The following is a 17511-nucleotide window of genomic DNA, read 5'->3' on the forward strand; positions in this document are numbered from 1 at the left end:
TTATTTCCAGCGTTTAAATAATTTAACAATTAGACTCATTGGATATTTCACTCCTTTCTTTAACTCGACTCTGAATTTACTCTGGGTCCCTGCATAAATAAATGGGTTGATGCAAGAACTCAGAAACTGAAGCATATAAGCGCTTTCCTCGAGAATAAAATTTGATACATTGAAATTGGAACCGGAGAAATAACTAATGCTTGCAATTCGGACGTAGAGAAAAGATACAAATTGTACCAAATATAACAGGATAAAAGTGCCCGAGACACAGAAGAGTAAAACGATGGAGTTTCTCCGCTTCTCCATCTCTGGGTCACTCTGAGTCTCTCCATTGCTGTGGGCCCGGAGTCTCCTGCGGGCTCCACTGGCCGCTAGAATGTGTCTGACGGTCAAAGCATTGAGCAGTAAAATCAGAATGAATGGGAGACAAGGGACTAAAATCCGGTGGATCCAGTCATATGCAATCCATGCAGGCGATGTATAAAATATTGATTTTATGCGGCAGATCCAGGGTACATTGTTAATTATGTATGCAGGTTCACAGATAAAATACACAAACGTATTATTTAAACAGCTCAGTGCACACACCGTCCCAATAACCCGTGCCGCTGTTTTCTTGGAGCAATATTTTATTTTCAGCTTCTTGCAACAAATGGCTATAAATCGATCAAATGTGAAAAGAACCGTTAACCATACAGAACTATCTATGGCTGCAAAGTTCAGGGCAACACGGAGACCAGATACCGGTGTGATGTTCAAGAAACTGAATGGGAAATAATACATAGCAATCCGGTTTATTATCACAGCGGTGATAATGACCAGGAGATCCGTCACTGCCATGGACACGAGGTAGTAGGTGATACATCTGGAAAGACCGCATCTTCCTCTGGGCAGGATCACAATTACTGCCAAGTTTGCTGTACAGGAGAGAGATAGAAGAGACTGAGTGAGAAAAGAAAAAGTGGGAGAGCGTATGTGTGAGAGAGAGCGAGAACAGGACAGTTACTGGTCCAACTCTCAACAAAATCATCAGCTTTACAGGACTCTGGGTGAAATTTGCAGTTTTGACACGTGATTCTGAGTTGGAAACGATCCCATTTGTTCTGTTATAAAAGCAAAATACTGCAGATGCTGGAAATCTGAAATAAAAACAAGAAATGCTGGAACCACTCAGCAGGTCTGGCAGCATCTGTGGAAAGAGAAGCCGAGTTGACGTTCCGGGTCAGTGACCCTTCTTCGGAACTCCGAAGGGCTCGAGGTTCCGAAGAAGGGTCACTGACCTGAAACGTTAACTCTGCTTCTCTTTCCATTTGTTCTGTTTCTGTTCTTAAAGTAATCATCCAGATAAATAAATAAGTCAGGTCAATGGCATGGGAATGTAAAGGCACAGAACGGAGATCAACGAGGCATTGGAAACCTATAAAAATCGAGGTGGGAGCATCAGATAGAGAAGAAAAGTACATAACAGTAACCTACTACAGAAGATATGTAAGAAGGTGAATAATACAACAAATTATATTTAGTGTGGAAACAAGCAAGACGTTAGGGGGGGAAAAGCTTATATTTGAAATGGGTTATGTTCTGCTGTGTATCATAAACGCCCACATCCCATGAAAGGCTGTAAAACTATTCACTGTTGGAAAATTTGGCAGTCGACTTGCTCTAAAAGATCCTCAAACAGAGAGGAACGAATGGATAATTATCGTTTTCTGTCTTTGCTGAGGGAATGTTGGTAAGGACGCAGTGCTAACTTCAGGGATTCTCCTGATCTTCACCTGGGATCTTCAGTGTCGATCTGAAACCACCGAAACTGACAAGTAATGAAGTTTCATTCACGAAAAGGACCTTCCTGCAGTGCTGTACTCATTCTTCAGTACTGCGCTGTGCTCTTGGTATAAAATATCAGCTTAGTCCTATCGCGAGAGATGGCACCAGTTATGCTTCTTCACTCAGGGTGGAGAACAGAGTGAAGATGGGAACAGTCCGGGGCATTACCAGGTTCAAGGAGCAGAAGGAAAGTCCTAACACAGCAGCGGTCATGTAGAGCAGTGAGCATCAGCTAACGGGGAAGAGGGGAGCCGGATGAACCATTGTGAGTTAGAGACTGAGAGCAGAAAGACAGTGCTGTGAGCTTAGGTCAAATACAGATCATTGATAAAATGACCACTATTACACTGCTTATATTTCTGGCAACAACTCGATGTCTGATAATTTCCTTCAATAAATGCATTCATTAAATTCAGTGGGGAATTGTTCAATGGTTTAAAACTCTGAATAAATGCAATTGATCTGTATTACACTGTGATAGCGGCTTAATAATTCACTCGCAGTAAGAATATCAGCAACAAAATAAAACTACATTCACACTGTGATAACAGTGTAATAATTCACCCACAGTAACAGTGTCAAGAACGCAATATAACTACATTTGCACCGTGGTAACGCAGTGATGATTCAACCATAGTAACTGCCAGTAACATAATAGAACGACATTCACACTATGATCACAATGTGAGAAGCCACAGTGACAGTGTCACACACACAATAGAACTGCATTTACACCGTGATAAAAGTGTGATCATTCAGCCAATGTAACAGTGTTAATAGCATAATATAACTGCATTTACAACGTGCGAAGTAGTGGTAAATGGGAGAAACTATATAATTAAAGGGTTGAAATAGTATCAGTCAAGTGAAGATAGTATACTGTTAAAAGGGAGAAATTATACCTGTAATGTGAAGTAACTATGCTGCTAAAGGGGAGAAATGCCTGTGTTAAAGGGGAGAAATTACAGCAATAATAATGAGAATGTATTTCAGTAAAGGAAAGAAATGATATTGTTAAAATAGAAAATTAATACCGTTAAAGTAGAAAAAAGCTGTAACAAGGAACAAAATTATATTAGTTAAAAGGGAGAAATTATCCCATTAAAGGGGAGAAATTATGCCATTAAATGAGAGAAAGGCTATCCACATCATAGAGAAACATTACATATAAATGGGAGCGGTGACACAGCTAAGCAATGATTCCCATATTTAATAACTAACTACAATACTTTACCTGGAACCCCGATAACTGCAAGGATAGGATAGTAAATGGCAAACACCAGACCTGTTGGTAATGCATGCATTTCTATCAGAAGCTCTGAGTGCGTTCTGCACTACACTGAGTGTCAGATTTATACCTGATGTCAGGCTCCTGGGAGCTAATTAGATGGTTTGCTATTTTAAATTAACTAATTGAAGCAAACATATGAGTGAAGCTGATGTCAGGTTTGTGTTTATGTTTAGATGGAATGGAATATTTTTCAAGGGCACTGACATGGCTATAAAGTGATATACCCAGAGAATGCAGAATGAGCCCAGTAATTTTTTTTCATGAAAGGTAATTAAAATTTAAATTAAAGGTTGCAATGGTGAAAGTGAGCTTTGTAAACGAGGAATTATCGGGTTTAAACCCCACCATGTTGAGTTAAGTGGTCTCAGCATAAGGTATAACTGATCAGAGATATTCTGGTTCTAAATGATAACGCTGCCAAGTTCTGGCCTCTGATCGTTAGTCAGTCCATGTGATCATGGGTCACATGCAAAACGGTTCTTCATGCCCATGACTCTGTACACTCACTTTAACACAACTGTTTATGTATTCTGTGTAGAGGTCCAGTTAAGTCCGGTTACATTCGCTGTGCACAAGTCCAGTTCTTGATAACTGTTCTCAATGCGAACTTGTCCAGGACAGCGCCGTTATATTCAATGTGGGCAGGTACAGTTCATCTTAGATAGGTCCAGTTTAACACAGTTACATTGGAGCTGAACATTTGCAGTGCTGCTCCGTTGCATTCAGTGTGGATAGGTCCTATTCAAAGTGTTTAAGTTCGGTGCATAGTTACATTCGCTATGTACGGGTTCATATCAGCATGGTTACGTTCACTGTGAACAGGTTCATTCCAGCAAGGTTGTAAGCAGTCTTTACAGGTTCACTTCAGCATGGTTAAATTCAGTGTGGCCAGGTTCAATACAGTACTGTTATGTTCTGTACCGAAAGATCCAGGTGCAGGTCATGACAGTTATAATTGGTGTGGAAAGGTCCAGTTCAGCCAGGTTAATTCCATTGTGGATAGATATGGTTTTGCAAGATTAAAGTCAGACAGAACCTGCAGGTCAGTGTTCTTATAGCCCTGGTGGACAGGACCAATTTAGAAAATTTACATCCAGTGTTAACAAGTCCAGTTCAGTTCAATGTGGTAACATTCAGTCTACACAGGTCCAGTTCTACATATTTACATTCTCAGTTAACAAGATCCTAAAAGACCAGTTATATTCAATGCACTCACGACCTGCTCAACACGGTTACTGCAAAAGTGGGCTGGTATAGGTCAGCTAGGGTAAATTTCATCTGAAATAAAAACATAAACTGCTGGAAATTATCAGCAGCTATGGCAGCATCTGTATTCTGATCTTATATTTAATGTGAACAAGACCAGTTCTGCATTTTTTATTCAGTGTGAATAATACTCGATCAGCACGGTTATATTCAGTTTGCACAGGACCAGTTCTGTATATATTCTGCATAGACTGGCCTTGTTTGGCATGCTTACGTGTGTTGTGAAAACGTCCCATTCATTTTCTCCCCACTTCCATTCGTGACTCTTCTGATGCCCTCCTTAATGCAGACAGTTTCCACTTTCCTGGCCCAAAGCCTCTCCTTTTCACCATAGACATCCGATTTCTCTACACCCCCATCCCCCACCAGGATGATCTGGCAGCTCGTTGTTTCTTTCTGGACCGAAGACCCAGCCAATTCCCATCTACCACCACCACCAGCTGCCTGGCTGAACTTGTTCTCACGTTGAAAAACCTCATCTTTAGCTCCACTCACTTAGTTGAAATAAAAGGTATTGCTATGGGAACATCGATGGGCCCTAGCTATGCCTGGCTTTTTGTGAGACATTCGTTGTGCAACATTCATTGTTCCAGTCCTACTCAAGCCTCTCCCTCTCTCGTTTGCCGGTGCATTGATAACAGTATCAGCGCCGTTTCCTGTTCTTAACCTGAACTGGAAAATGTCATTAACTCTGTTTCCAATTTCAACTTCCCCACGCCGTAACGTGACCCATCTCCGACTCTTCCCTTCCCTTCCTCGACTTCCCTGCCTCAATTTTTGGGGCTAGACGAGCGACCAACATTCACTATAAGCTCACTAACTCCCATAGCTATATTTCCTCACTCCCTACTTTCCATAAGGGCTCTTTTTCTATTCTGCCAGTTTCTCCTTCGCCATTGCACCTGTCCCGACGATGCAACCTTCCATCCCAGCGCTTCGGATATGTCTTCCTCTTACTCCTGCTCCTATTTCTTATGTTCATATGTTTCCTCCACTGAAATTTTGCAACCCAAGTGGTTGTTAGAGAGCAAGACCGTGTTTGTCTCATTTCCTACACTCCGCTCACACCCCTTCCCCTCTCCCAGAGCCATGACAGAATTCCCCATGCCCTCACCTACCAGAACACCAGCTTCCACAATCAGTGGATCATTCTCCGCATTTTCCACCATATCCAGTATGACGCCACCACCAAACACAGCTTGCCCTCCAGTCACCTTTCAACATTCTGAAAGGGACGTTTCCTCCATGCTACCATGATCTACTCCTCAATCATCCCAACACCACCTCCCTTTCCCACAGTACCTTCCCAAGCAAGTGGAGGAAATTCAGTACCTGCCTTTTTAGCTCCACCTTTCTCACCATCTATGGCCATAAACACCCTTTCCAGGTGAAACAATGATTTACTTGCACTTCTTTCCATTCAGTATACTATTTCGCTGCTCAAGATGCAGTCTCCTCTACACTGGGGAGACCAAATGCAGATTCGGTGACTGCTTTGCACATTTCCTCCATTCAATCCACAAGCGTGACCCCGAGCTTCTGGTAATTTGTCATTTTAATTCTCTGATCCACTCGACTTTCACCCCTCTGTCCTTGGCCTGCTAAACTGTTCCAATGAAATTTAACGTAAGGTCGAAGAACAGCCCTCATACTAATGATTAGGCATGTTGCAATCTTCTGGACTCAACGTACAGTTCAACAATTTCAATCACAGCCACTGCTCACGTTTTCTCCTTTCTTGTGTTTTCACTCTTTTTTTTCTTTTACTTTTGGACAGCAGCTGTTGACGATGATTCTGTTGTTTTTTTTCCATTTATACCTCTTCCTTTTTGTGTCTTTACTTGTCTCATTCCCACCTTCTTATGCCTTTCGCCATCATTCATTTTGTTATTTAATCTCTCTTGTCTCTATCACAGGCCTTCCTTTTTGTTCTTTCCTCCCCAACCCTTACCCTGTCTCTTGCTTAAAACCTGTTACATCTCTTACTTTTTTTCTGTTCTGATGAAAGGTCAGCGACCTGAAACGGTTGCTCTGTTTATGTCTCCACAGATGCTGCCTGACTTGCTGAGTACTTCCAGCATTTGGTGCTTTAATTCTGTTCAGTATGTTTACATTCAACGTGGAAAGGTCCAGGTCAGCACTGTTATATTCAGGGTGCACAGGTCCAATTCTGCACAGTTAATTTCACTATGGATAGCTCCAGTTTAGTTACTTTCAGCATAGACGTGGCAAGCCCATCCACAGTGAGTGTGCATGGGTGCAGTTGTGCGTACTTATGTTTTTGAGGAAAGATCCAACCCAGCATAGTTGAATTAAGCTCAGTACACTTAATTTCAGTGAAGACATGTGCAGTTGAGAACAGCTACAGTTATTGTGGACCGTGCCAGGTTGAAATGGATATATGCCATGTAGAAAGGACCAGTTCAGCATGGTTACATTCACTGTTGATGGGTAACGCATGGTTATCTTTAGTACATAACTGTAGTTTAGAAATATTGAATTCAGTGCTGTCAGGTTAAAGAATTCACTATTCTAATCAGTATGCATAGGCCCATTTCAGTCCTGTTACATTCAGTGTGCACAGTTCCCGTTTTGTATGGTTACTTTCAGTGTGGATGGGTGATGTCCGGTTATCTTGTCTGTGCACAGGTCCAAATGTGCATGCTTACTTTCTGTGTGGAAAAGTTCAGTTCAACATGGTTGCATTCAAAGTTCACTTCTCAAATTCTGTACGGCTGTGTTCGATGGAGCCAGGACCAGTTAAGCACTGTTATATTTACTGGTCTAGGTGTGGACGATGATATTTCGTGTGGAAATGTCCAATTTAGGGCGCTTACATTCAGAGTGGACTTGTTTAATTCTGCATTCTGACTTTCCCTGTGGACTGTTCCAGTTCAACCCAGTTACATAAATGTGGACAGGTCCAATGTAGCATGGTTACTGCTATTGTGTACTTATCCTGATCATCGTGGGTATATTTAGTGTGACCATGGCTAATTCAGCACGGTTACATTCAGTCTGTGCAGATCCAGCTCTACATGCTTTCCTTCAGTGTAGAATGGTATAATTCAGCAGGGTTGTATTTATTGCAGCAACGCCCACTTTCACACGTTTGCATTCAGTGTGGAGTGATCCAGATGAGCATGGTGACATTAGGCATTGCTGCAGCTGTGGCTCAGCTGGTAGCACTCACACCCGTGAGCTGGAAGATTGTGGTTTCAGGTTCCACTTCAAGACTTGAACATAAAAACCAACGCTGACTCTTCATACAATACTGAGGCAGTGCTGTACTGATGGAGGTGCTATCTTTCAGATGGGGTGTTAAACTATGTCGCTGTCTGCCCTCCTGGATGGATGTAAAATATCCGGTGGCTCTTTCTCGAAGAAGAGCAGGACAGTTATCCACGGTCTCCTAGCCAATTCCTCAATCAACATCACAAACACAGATTATATGGTCATCGTGTCACTGTTTGTGGGACCTTAGAAGCAAATTGGCTGCCTACCTTACAATTGTGGCTGGACTTAAGAAGTACGTCATTGACTGTAAAGCACGTCCTGAGGTAGTGAAAGGCACTAGATAACTGAAAGTCGCCCTATTTTTAGCCTTAAATTCTGTCCCGTTCATAAAAAACCTAAGGCTGGATAAAGGTGCATTATTCAGCTAATCTTCTTTTCCCCTAGTCACCAAAATGTTTGGAGTCCATGTGTGTAAAACTATTAAATATGATTATTGACGATGTTATTCTGGCGACAGCAGAGACCTGGTTCAAAACAGGGACAAGTTAATGCTTACTATTCCCAGATTGAGTATATTCAGGAAAGATAGAGCAGGCAATTACTGTCCACAAACATAGAGCATCTAATCAACTCCCCTTGACATTAATGGCATTACCTTCCCTGAGCCCCCGCTATCAACATTCCAGGACGTCACCATTGACCAGAAACTGAACTGGACCAGTCACATAAATACTGTGGCTCTAATAGCAATTCAGATTCCAGGTATGCTGTGGTAAGTAATTCACCTCCTGACTTTCCAAACAAATCTTTGCCACCATCTACCATGCGTATGTCAGGAATGCGATGGAAAGGCCCATGCCAATGTTTATGTTCCATATGAATCTGCTGCGTCATACTTCTTCTAACTCCACCTACAGGTCCTGCTATTCATTTCTACCTCACATTTTTATCTTTTTTGCACCTTCTCGAGTGCTTCTCGATCGATTTTATAAGATGGAAACCGGAACTGTTCAGAATGCTTTGAGGGTGGTCTAACTAAGGTTCTACAGGAGGTGAGCATAACTTTGCAGCTTTCGCCTTTCAGTTATTCAGTTAACTCACGATACCCTCCAAATGCATTTATGTTTAAAGGATCAGTTCCCCAGTGGGAAACAGGATTGTGGTTTTGAGCTTTTATTCATTATCCTAACTTCCAGTAATTTTCTCATTAGCTGAAAGTAAGGCGAGATGAAACAAGTAATCTAACTATCTTGTTCTGCAACATTATGTGGCATCTACAAAGTGGCCTCTTGCACCTACAGTGAAGTGGAAGGCCGTTTGCCCTCATTCTGCCAATTATGACAGTAAGAATAATGCACAAGATGAAATAATGACTTTATTTCAGCGTGATGCCACTAGGCCAGAGTAAAGTTCAGTTAATATGATTGCCAAGCAGCTAGAAGGTTGGTCTGATACTCGTGCATGGCTGCTGTGCATATTTCCCAGATTAAAACTTAATTTTAATCGCTAACACTTTGCCTTGACTTTACTCAAATGAGATGTCCATAATTTTTCGGATACTAAGAGAATCAATGGTATGGAGATAGGACGGCAAATTAAAGTTGAGGTATAAGAATAGTTAATGGTGGAGGAGGCTTGAGAGAACGTATGGTTTACTCTTTCTGCTATTTCATACATTCTTATAAATATCACTCTGGATCATTTCCATACATACACAGTAGAGGCAACACCTTCCCTTTCGCCTGCAACCTTCCCACCGTCCATGGATCCAGACGTACTTTCCAGGTAAAACAGTGATTTACCTGTACTTCTTCCAACTTAGCTGCTCACAATGCGGTCTCCTCTACATTGGGAAGACCAAACGCATATTGGGTCACTTTGTTGAGTTCACAAGCGTGACCCCGCGCATCCAGACATTTACCAATTCAATTCACCACCGTACTCCCACTCTGACCTCGGCATCCTGCACTGTTCCAGTGAAGCTCAATGGAAGCTTGAGGAACACCATCTCATCTTTCGGTTGGGTACTTTATCGCCTCCCAGATTCAAGATCGTTTTCAACCATTTCAGATCATGACCACAACTCCCATATTTTCAGACAGCAGATGCTGGTAATGATGCTGCTTTTACCATTTATACCTTCTCTGGACCTGTCTTTTGGTTTTTTTTCACTTGTTCCCATTAGTTTATCTACCTATCCCATTTCTGCACTCTTTGCCGTGCGCCATCATCCCTTTTGTCATTTAATCAATCCTGTATTCCATCCTATTCTTTCCTCCGATCCCCCCTCTCTTTTTCCCTGAAACAACTTGCTTATAAATTATTATGTCCCTAAATTCTGATAAAAGGTCTAATAAAAGGTTAGCAACCTGAAACAATAACTCTGTTTACCACTGCATAGATGTTGCTTGATCTGCTGAGTGTGTCCAGCATGTTCTGTTTTGAGTTCAAATTCCCAGCATCTGCAGTATTTTTTTCTTTTATGTCATGATGGATCAGTTTTAGGTCACGTGCCGTTATGTTTTTAAAGAAGAGCTTTTAAAGAATGAGGCAACAGTGCACTTCGTCGTTTCAGTCAGGAAAAGAATGGCACCCTTGCTTATTCATCCATAACAAGTATATTCACAATGCTCCTGCCAAGAACCGAGCATGCGAACCCGTCGGGTGCAAAGCGGATATATAACAAGAATTCCACTACAGAAACCCATGGTAAATCACAAAAGACAAAGGGAACTAACTGCATCTCTCACTCTCAAATACAACCAGAAATACTCAGCAGGTCTGGCAGCATCTGTGGAAGTAAAAATAAAGTTGAGGTTTCAGGACGATGACCTTTCATAAGAACTGGATAAAGTTAAGGATGTAACAATATTAAAGCAAGCACAAAGGCGGGGAAAGGAGGAAAGGGAAGTACAAAAGGGAAGGTCTATAATAGGCTCGATGGTAGGAGCGATTAAATGACAAAAGTGATAATGGTGCAAGACAAAAACAAATGTTAATAGAATAAATAAAGAAACAAAGGATGGGAAACCCATTCTGTATCAGTCATCTTTCTTTGCGCTGATTCGAAATGTGTTGCTTCTCTACTCAACCATATCACTTCTGTCCCACCCTGAAAATTCTCAATCCTTCGCCTCCATTACCTTTTACAAAGATTTCATTGATCAAACGCACACAAGTCCACACCGGAAAAACATCTTCGTTTTGATGTCAATAACGATCAGGCAGTGTTCCCTAAATTCTCTCCCCTAATCTTATGAATCAGATCATCCCCGTCGGGATCTTTTTTGAGGTGGACCCGCCGCTATCATTCCCCAAGGAAGTGGCTATTCTAATTCCGTACTCTAAGCAATGTTGTTGGTACAGGGGCTGGACTGGAACATCCCACTTTTAAATTCTTTCCGAAAATGTTCCAGGAGGCCGCAATCATCAGCAAGCAGAAGCTCCACTATAAGCTCTTCTCTGGTTTTGGTATGCCCCAGTAGTCGTCGCAGGTTGGAGAGACTGTTGTCTGTTCGGAAGCAGATGTATATGCCCTCCGTCAAGCCTGCTTTTGCCTCTTGTAGCTTCATATTGAAGAAATAGAGAAAAATATTGGTGCGAGAACTCACCTTTCCTTATTGTCACTGAAGATAAGGAAGCTGTCTGAAAAGACTCCATTCTGTTTGACCTGAATTTTCTGGCCTTCATGCACTTGATGGAGAATGCTGAGCAACCCTTTTCAGATATTACCTTCCGAAGTTCATCCCAGCTGACAGTATTATACGCCTTAGTTAGATCTACAAAAGTGGTGTACACGCCCATATGTTGTTCTCAACACTTCCCCAGGACCTATATCAGCACAAAAGTCACGTCTGCAATTCCTCCATTGGATCTGAATCTGCACCGATTCCAGGGAAGCTTTCTTGAACTACCGTTGAAACATCCTTTCAGCGACCACGGTCCATCAGTTGGTTTGGCTGGCTCACAGATTGGTTTGCAGAGTGCTGCAGGCTTCCATGATCGTCAGAGCATGCAAATTATCCATTATGCCAGAAGTGTTTCTTTTCAAGGAGCTGTTGGATGTCCATGTCATTTTCATCACACCAATCTTGGTTTCTTCTGGTTGAAAAGCCAACCACTTCTGCAGCTGTTTGTTTTGGGACAGAATCCAACTTCCCAATGTTCTGCACAGTTAATATCACTGCCCGGAGTCGGGTCACTGCAAAGTCTGTCTTCAACCTTGTTGTGAAAAATTGCCTTTAAGTCTGGTAGATAGATTCTCTGGACTTGCAGTTTCCTTTTATGTGGGCCTTTCCTTTTGAGTGATGGTTTGATTTTGAAGGAAATGTCAGATTGAACCAGCCTGTGGTCAGTGTAACAGCCAGCACTGTGCATATCTCTGGTGTGTAGTACATCCTGTTCTTCACGCAGGCACAAGAAAATATAATCCAAAGGATGCCAGTACTTCAACAGCAGATGCCACCAGGTGGTCTTAAAGTTGGCTTCTTGGTAGAATAGAAAATTAGTGGTGTTTAGTTGATTCTCCGTGCAGAATTCCAGCAGAATTCGACCATTCTCATTGCAGTTGCCAATACCTTGTCTGCCCAAGACACTTTGACAACGCTCTTGGTCACGCCTAACTCTTGTGTTGACATCTCCATATATGATGGTCTTATCCTTACAGTCAACCTTCAAGTTATGCAGATCATGGTTGAAGCCTTCTTTGGTTACTTTATCGTCTTGTAGGCTAGAAGCATATAAGTTGACAATGGCGGCGAACTGGATGTCTTTTATTGATATTCCTAGGGATCTGAGTCGATCAGAAAAAAAACAATGCAGAGATTCTGAAGCCTATTGGGAATGATGTTATTAATCATAAATCCAACAGCTGAGAAGTATCGCTCACCTTTACCTCTCCCTGACAAGAAAAGTGTATAAGACTGACTACCGGTCTTTGCGGGTGCCCATGGTCGTCTGAACCCGACATTCTGAGGATAATCCAGCATGGGAGTTTCAAGATGCTTTGTCTCTTTTAGTTTTAGTTCTGTCTTTCTTTTGCACCATTGTAAGCCAACCTGGTGAGTTGTGACAAGCAATGTTTCGGCCCTCTCCATTCGGAGCAAGCAGTGTTATCCCTAGAGAAGGCTACTTGGTCATTCGGGTGCTGCCTGATTATGTTGTTGTCTCAAGTCAACAGCCAAACGACCCATACTACTGAGCCACCTCCATGCAGGATTGAAGCTGCTGCCACGAGTGCCATTTTGCACCTCCCGTTTTTGCCTCTCCCCAAAAGCTGTAGCAACTTTCTTTCTGCCTGCACTAAGTCTGCTTAAAGTGGAGATTAGTTTGGTCATACTAATCCCACTCTTTAAGTTAAGTGTTTCTCCACAGTGGCTCAGAAGGCTGTGAGGGCTACAGCAACTGCAAAGCTGTAGATGTTAGCTCAGAGTGTCTTTCCCCTAGCCGTTGGCTCAATAACATTTGCATGGAGCACGATGTCCAGCCATCAGTTTCCTTACGGTTGGGCCGATGCACTTGAGAGATGGAAAGTCGCTTTGCTGCATCACCTTAATGGCCATTGAACCCATCAGGTCTGCTCTGCCCAGTCCACTGCAACAGACTGAGCGCTGACCTCTAGCTACTAGTTCCCACCTCAGCAATAAACCTCCATCACACTTATCACTGAACTCCCTCAATAGACCCCACCTCAGCACTAAACGCCCACCTCAGCATTAAATTCCAACCTCAGCACTAAAACTGCCAATAAACCTCCACCTCAGCAATAAACCCCCACCTCAGCATTAAACGCCCTCAATAAAACCCATACATCAGCACTAAACCCCTTCGATGAGGCGCCCACCACAGCACTAAACATTTTCCATTAATCCCCACCTCAGCACTAAATCCCATCAATAAAGCCTACCTCGCATTAAATCCCTCTATAAAATGCCCATTGCAGTACTAAACCCCTCAATAACTAACCCCTACCTCAGTACTAAATCTGCCAGTAAAACCCACACCTCAGCACTGAGCCCCTCAATAACTACTCGCTGAAGAAAACCCGACTTCAGCACTAAATCCCTCAATAAACCTTCCACCTCAGCTCTAAGCCCCTCAATATTTATGCCATGAATAAAACACCCACCTCAGCACCAAGCTCCCTATATAACTACCCCCTAAATAATACCTCGTCTGAGCAATTACGACTCAATAAAACCCTCCCTTCAATAACTAACCCCCTCAATAAAACCCTGCATCAGCAACAAAACCCCTCGGAGTGTTGACAATGGGATCTCTGTGATGATGATGCCATAAACTGTCATGGGGCAGTGGTCAAACTATATGTCTTTGGAGATGGTAATTTCCTGCTCCATCTTTCCTGAATACATTATATCCACAATTATCCGCAATAGTAAGCATTCTGTTGTCGCAAGAATGTTATATTTCCACGTGACCATTTGTGTCTGCTGATCACCAACACCACCATCAAACACCCTCCAAACCCCAGATCCACTGCCCCAGGGCTGGAAAAACATAGCCCGCCCTTCTGCGCGGACCACACTGCCAGGCTAGGCCCCAAACTCTACTTCTGATCTTTGCTATTCCCCTGATTAATTGCCCATCTCTCTCACTGGTTGGTCGCAGGAATGGGCCACTATCCTGGGTCCGCTGCCCCGCTCTCTACTACTGTATCTCCTTCATACTATCTGGTGACCTATAAAATCGATCAATTAGTGTGATGGCTCCTTTATTCTTTCTTATCTCCAGCCAATTGTATTCTGTATTTGCATTGCTTTCAATCCAAATGGCTAAACTCCCCATTTTTAATTCATTCATGGGACGTGGGCGTCGCTGACAATGGCAGCCTTTATCACCCCTGCCTAATTGCCCTTGAGAAGCTTGTGGTAAGCCAACTTCATGGAACCCTTCAGTCCTTGTGGTGTACATTGCTGTGAAACTAGGAGTTTCAGAATTTGACCTCGCGATGATGAAGGAATTGTGAGATATTTCCAAATTGGAATGGTGTGTGAGCTGGAGGGTGACTTGCAGTGGGTGGTGCTCCATGTACCTGCTGCCTTTGTTTTTCTCGGCAGTAGAGTTTCCGGGTTTGGAAGGTGATGTTGCAGAACCCTTGGTGTGTTGCAACAGTGCATCTCGTAGATGATACACATGCCAGAGAGGGTGATCCAGCCGTGCAGAGAGTGTGCCTATAACAGCGTGGACGGGATGCTGATCAAGCACGCTGCATTTTCAGGGATAATGTCGAACTTCGTGAATTTTGTTGGAGCTACACTCACCCAGCCAAGTGGAGAGTATTCCATCACACTCCGGACATATGCATTGTAGATGGTGGCAAGGATTTGGGGAGACAGCAGGTGAATTACTCACCACAGAACACCCGGACTCTGACCTCTACTGCAGCCACTGTATTTATGTGGCTGGTCCAGTTCAATTTTTGATCAATGATATCCCCCAGACTGTTGACAATGGAGGACTCACCGATAATAATGTCATTACTGTCAAGGGGAGGTGGTTAAACCCTGTTTTTGGAGAAGTAAATTGCATGCGCCATCATACCAGTACACAATAAATGGTCTCTTTTGTCGCCAGAATGTCATATTGCCACGTGACCATTTGTGTCTGATCACCAAACTTAGTAACCACACTTCCTGGTTTTGCATAGATCCTCTCCGAACATCTTGGTGAATGTTAGGGGAATAGAAGAAGAGCTGATCAACGTATCTTTAAACGGCCTCGGAATTTTGCTAAACGGGGCAAAATTTAAGTGTAAAAATAGGACGACTTTCATTTATATACTACCTTTCACGACCTCAGGACGTCGCAAATTAACAAACAGCCAATAGCATATTTCTGACGTGCAGTCACTGTTGTTATGTAGGCAGCCATTTTGTCAATAAGCTCCCATAAACAGCAAAGTGACCAGATAATCAGTGTTTGTGATTTTGATTGAGGAATAAATAGAGACGAGGGCATCATGGCTATCTATCCTGCTCTTCGTCACAAAAGCACGACAGAATCATTTACATCCACCCAGGGACTCAAGGGTTTGACATCTCATCCAAAAGACAGGACTTCCGACAGTGCAGCACTGCCTCTGTACTGTAGTGTCAAGAACAAGAACAAAGAACAAGGAACAGTACAGCACAGGAACAGGCCATTCGGCCCTCCAAGCCTGCGCCGATCTTGATGCCTGCCGAAACTAACACCTTCTGTACTTCCGGGGCCCATATCCCTCTATTCCCTTCCTATTCATGTATTTGTCAAGATGTCTCTTAAACGTCGCTATCGTATCTGCTTCCACCACCTCCCCAGACAGCAAGTTCCAGGCACTCACCGCCCTCTCTGTAAAAATATTGGCTCGCACATCCCCTCTAAACTTTTCCCCTCGCACCTTAAGCCTATGTCCCCTAGTAACTGACTCTTCCACCCTGGGAAAAAGTTTCTGACTATCCACTCTGTCCATGCCGCTCAAAACTTTGTAAACATCTATCATGTCGCCCCTCCACCTCTGTCGTTCCAATGAAAACAATCCGAGTTTTTCCAACCTCTCCTCATAGCTAATGCCCTCCAGACCAGGCAACATCCTGGTAAACCTCCTCTGTACCCTCTCTAAAGCCTGCACGTCCTTCTGGTAGTGTGGCGACCAGAATTGCACGCAATATTCTAAGTGTGGCCTAACTAAGGTTCTGTACAGCTGCAGCATGACTTGCCAATTTTTATACTCTATGCCCCGACTGATGAAGGCAAGCATGCCGTATGCCTTCTTGACTACCTTATCCACCTTCAGTGACCTGTCGACCTGTACGCCCAGATCTCTCTGCCTGTCAATACTCCTAAGGGTTCTGCCATTTACTGTGTAATTCCCACCTGCATTAGACCTTCCAAAATGCATTACCTCACGTTTGTCCAGATTAAACTCCATCTGCCAAATCTCCGCCCAAGTCTCCAACCGATCTATATCCTGCTGTATCCTCTGACAATCCTCATCATTATCCAGAACTCCACCAACCTTTGTGTCGTCCACAAACTTACTAATCAGATCAGCTACATTTTCCTCCAAATCATTTATATGTACTGCAAACAGCAAAGGTCCCAGCACTGATCCCTGTGGAACACCGCGAGTCACATCCCTCCATTCAGAAAAACACCCATCCACTGATACCCTCTGTCTTCTATGACCGAGCCAGTTCTGTATCCATCTTGCCAGCTCACCTCTGATTCCTTGTGACTTCACCTTTTGTACCAGTCTGCCATGCGGGACCTTGTCAAAGGCTTTACTAAAGTCCATATAGGTAACTTCCACTGCCCTTCCTTCATCAATCATCTTCGTCACTTCCTCAAAAAACTCAATCAAATTAGTTTAGTTTAGTTTAGAGATACAGCACTGAAACAGGCCCTTCGGCCCACCGAGTCTGTGCCGACCATCAACCACCCATTTATACTAATCCTACACTAATCCCATATTCCTATCACATCCCCACCTGTCCCTATATATTTCCCTACCACCTACCTATACTAGGGGCAATTTATAATGGCCAATTAACCTATCAACCTGCAAGTCTTTGGCATGTGGGAGGAAACCGGAGCACCCGGAGGAAGCCCACGCAGACACAGGGAGAACTTGCAAACTCCACACAGGCAGTACCCAGAATCGAACCCGGGTCCCTGGAGCTGTGAGGCTGCGGTGCTAACCACTGCGCCACTGTGCCGACACGACCTCCACTTCACAAAACCATGTTGTCTCTCGCTAATAAGTTCGGTTGTTTCCAAATGGGAGTAAATCCTGTCCCGAATAATCCTCTCTAATAGTTTCCCTACCACTGACGTAAGGCTCACCGGCCTATAATTTCCTGGATTATCCTTGCCACTCTTCTTAAACAAAGGAA

At 43.3% G+C, this 17511-nt stretch overlaps 1 protein-coding gene across 1 annotated transcript; it reads right to left on the minus strand.

Moving 5' to 3' along the window:
* Positions 1-11193, minus strand: LOC137348737 (probable G-protein coupled receptor 139). Its single transcript, XM_068013991.1, has 2 exons — positions 11010-11193; positions 1-917 (listed from the first exon to the last, which is right to left on the minus strand). Exons 1-2 carry the CDS (start codon positions 11191-11193, stop codon positions 1-3), a joined length of 1101 nt encoding a protein of 366 aa, XP_067870092.1.
* Positions 11194-17511: the final 6318 nt, after the last annotated feature.

Source organism: Heterodontus francisci, chromosome 34 (genome assembly GCF_036365525.1).
Source record: "Heterodontus francisci isolate sHetFra1 chromosome 34, sHetFra1.hap1, whole genome shotgun sequence".
Lineage (NCBI taxonomy): Eukaryota > Metazoa > Chordata > Chondrichthyes > Heterodontiformes > Heterodontidae > Heterodontus > Heterodontus francisci.

What these genes read in the sequence shown, in the direction of transcription:
- LOC137348737 (XM_068013991.1), bottom strand. Translation starts at nt 11,193, where the DNA reads ATGAAGCTACAAGAGGCAAAAGCAGGCTTGACGGAGGGCATATACATC. An exon ending in TTTTCGGAAAGAATTTAAAA is followed by an intron (nt 918 to 11,009) that starts GTGGGATGTTCC and finishes TCTCCTGTACAG; the next exon opens with CAAACTTGGCAGTAATTGTG.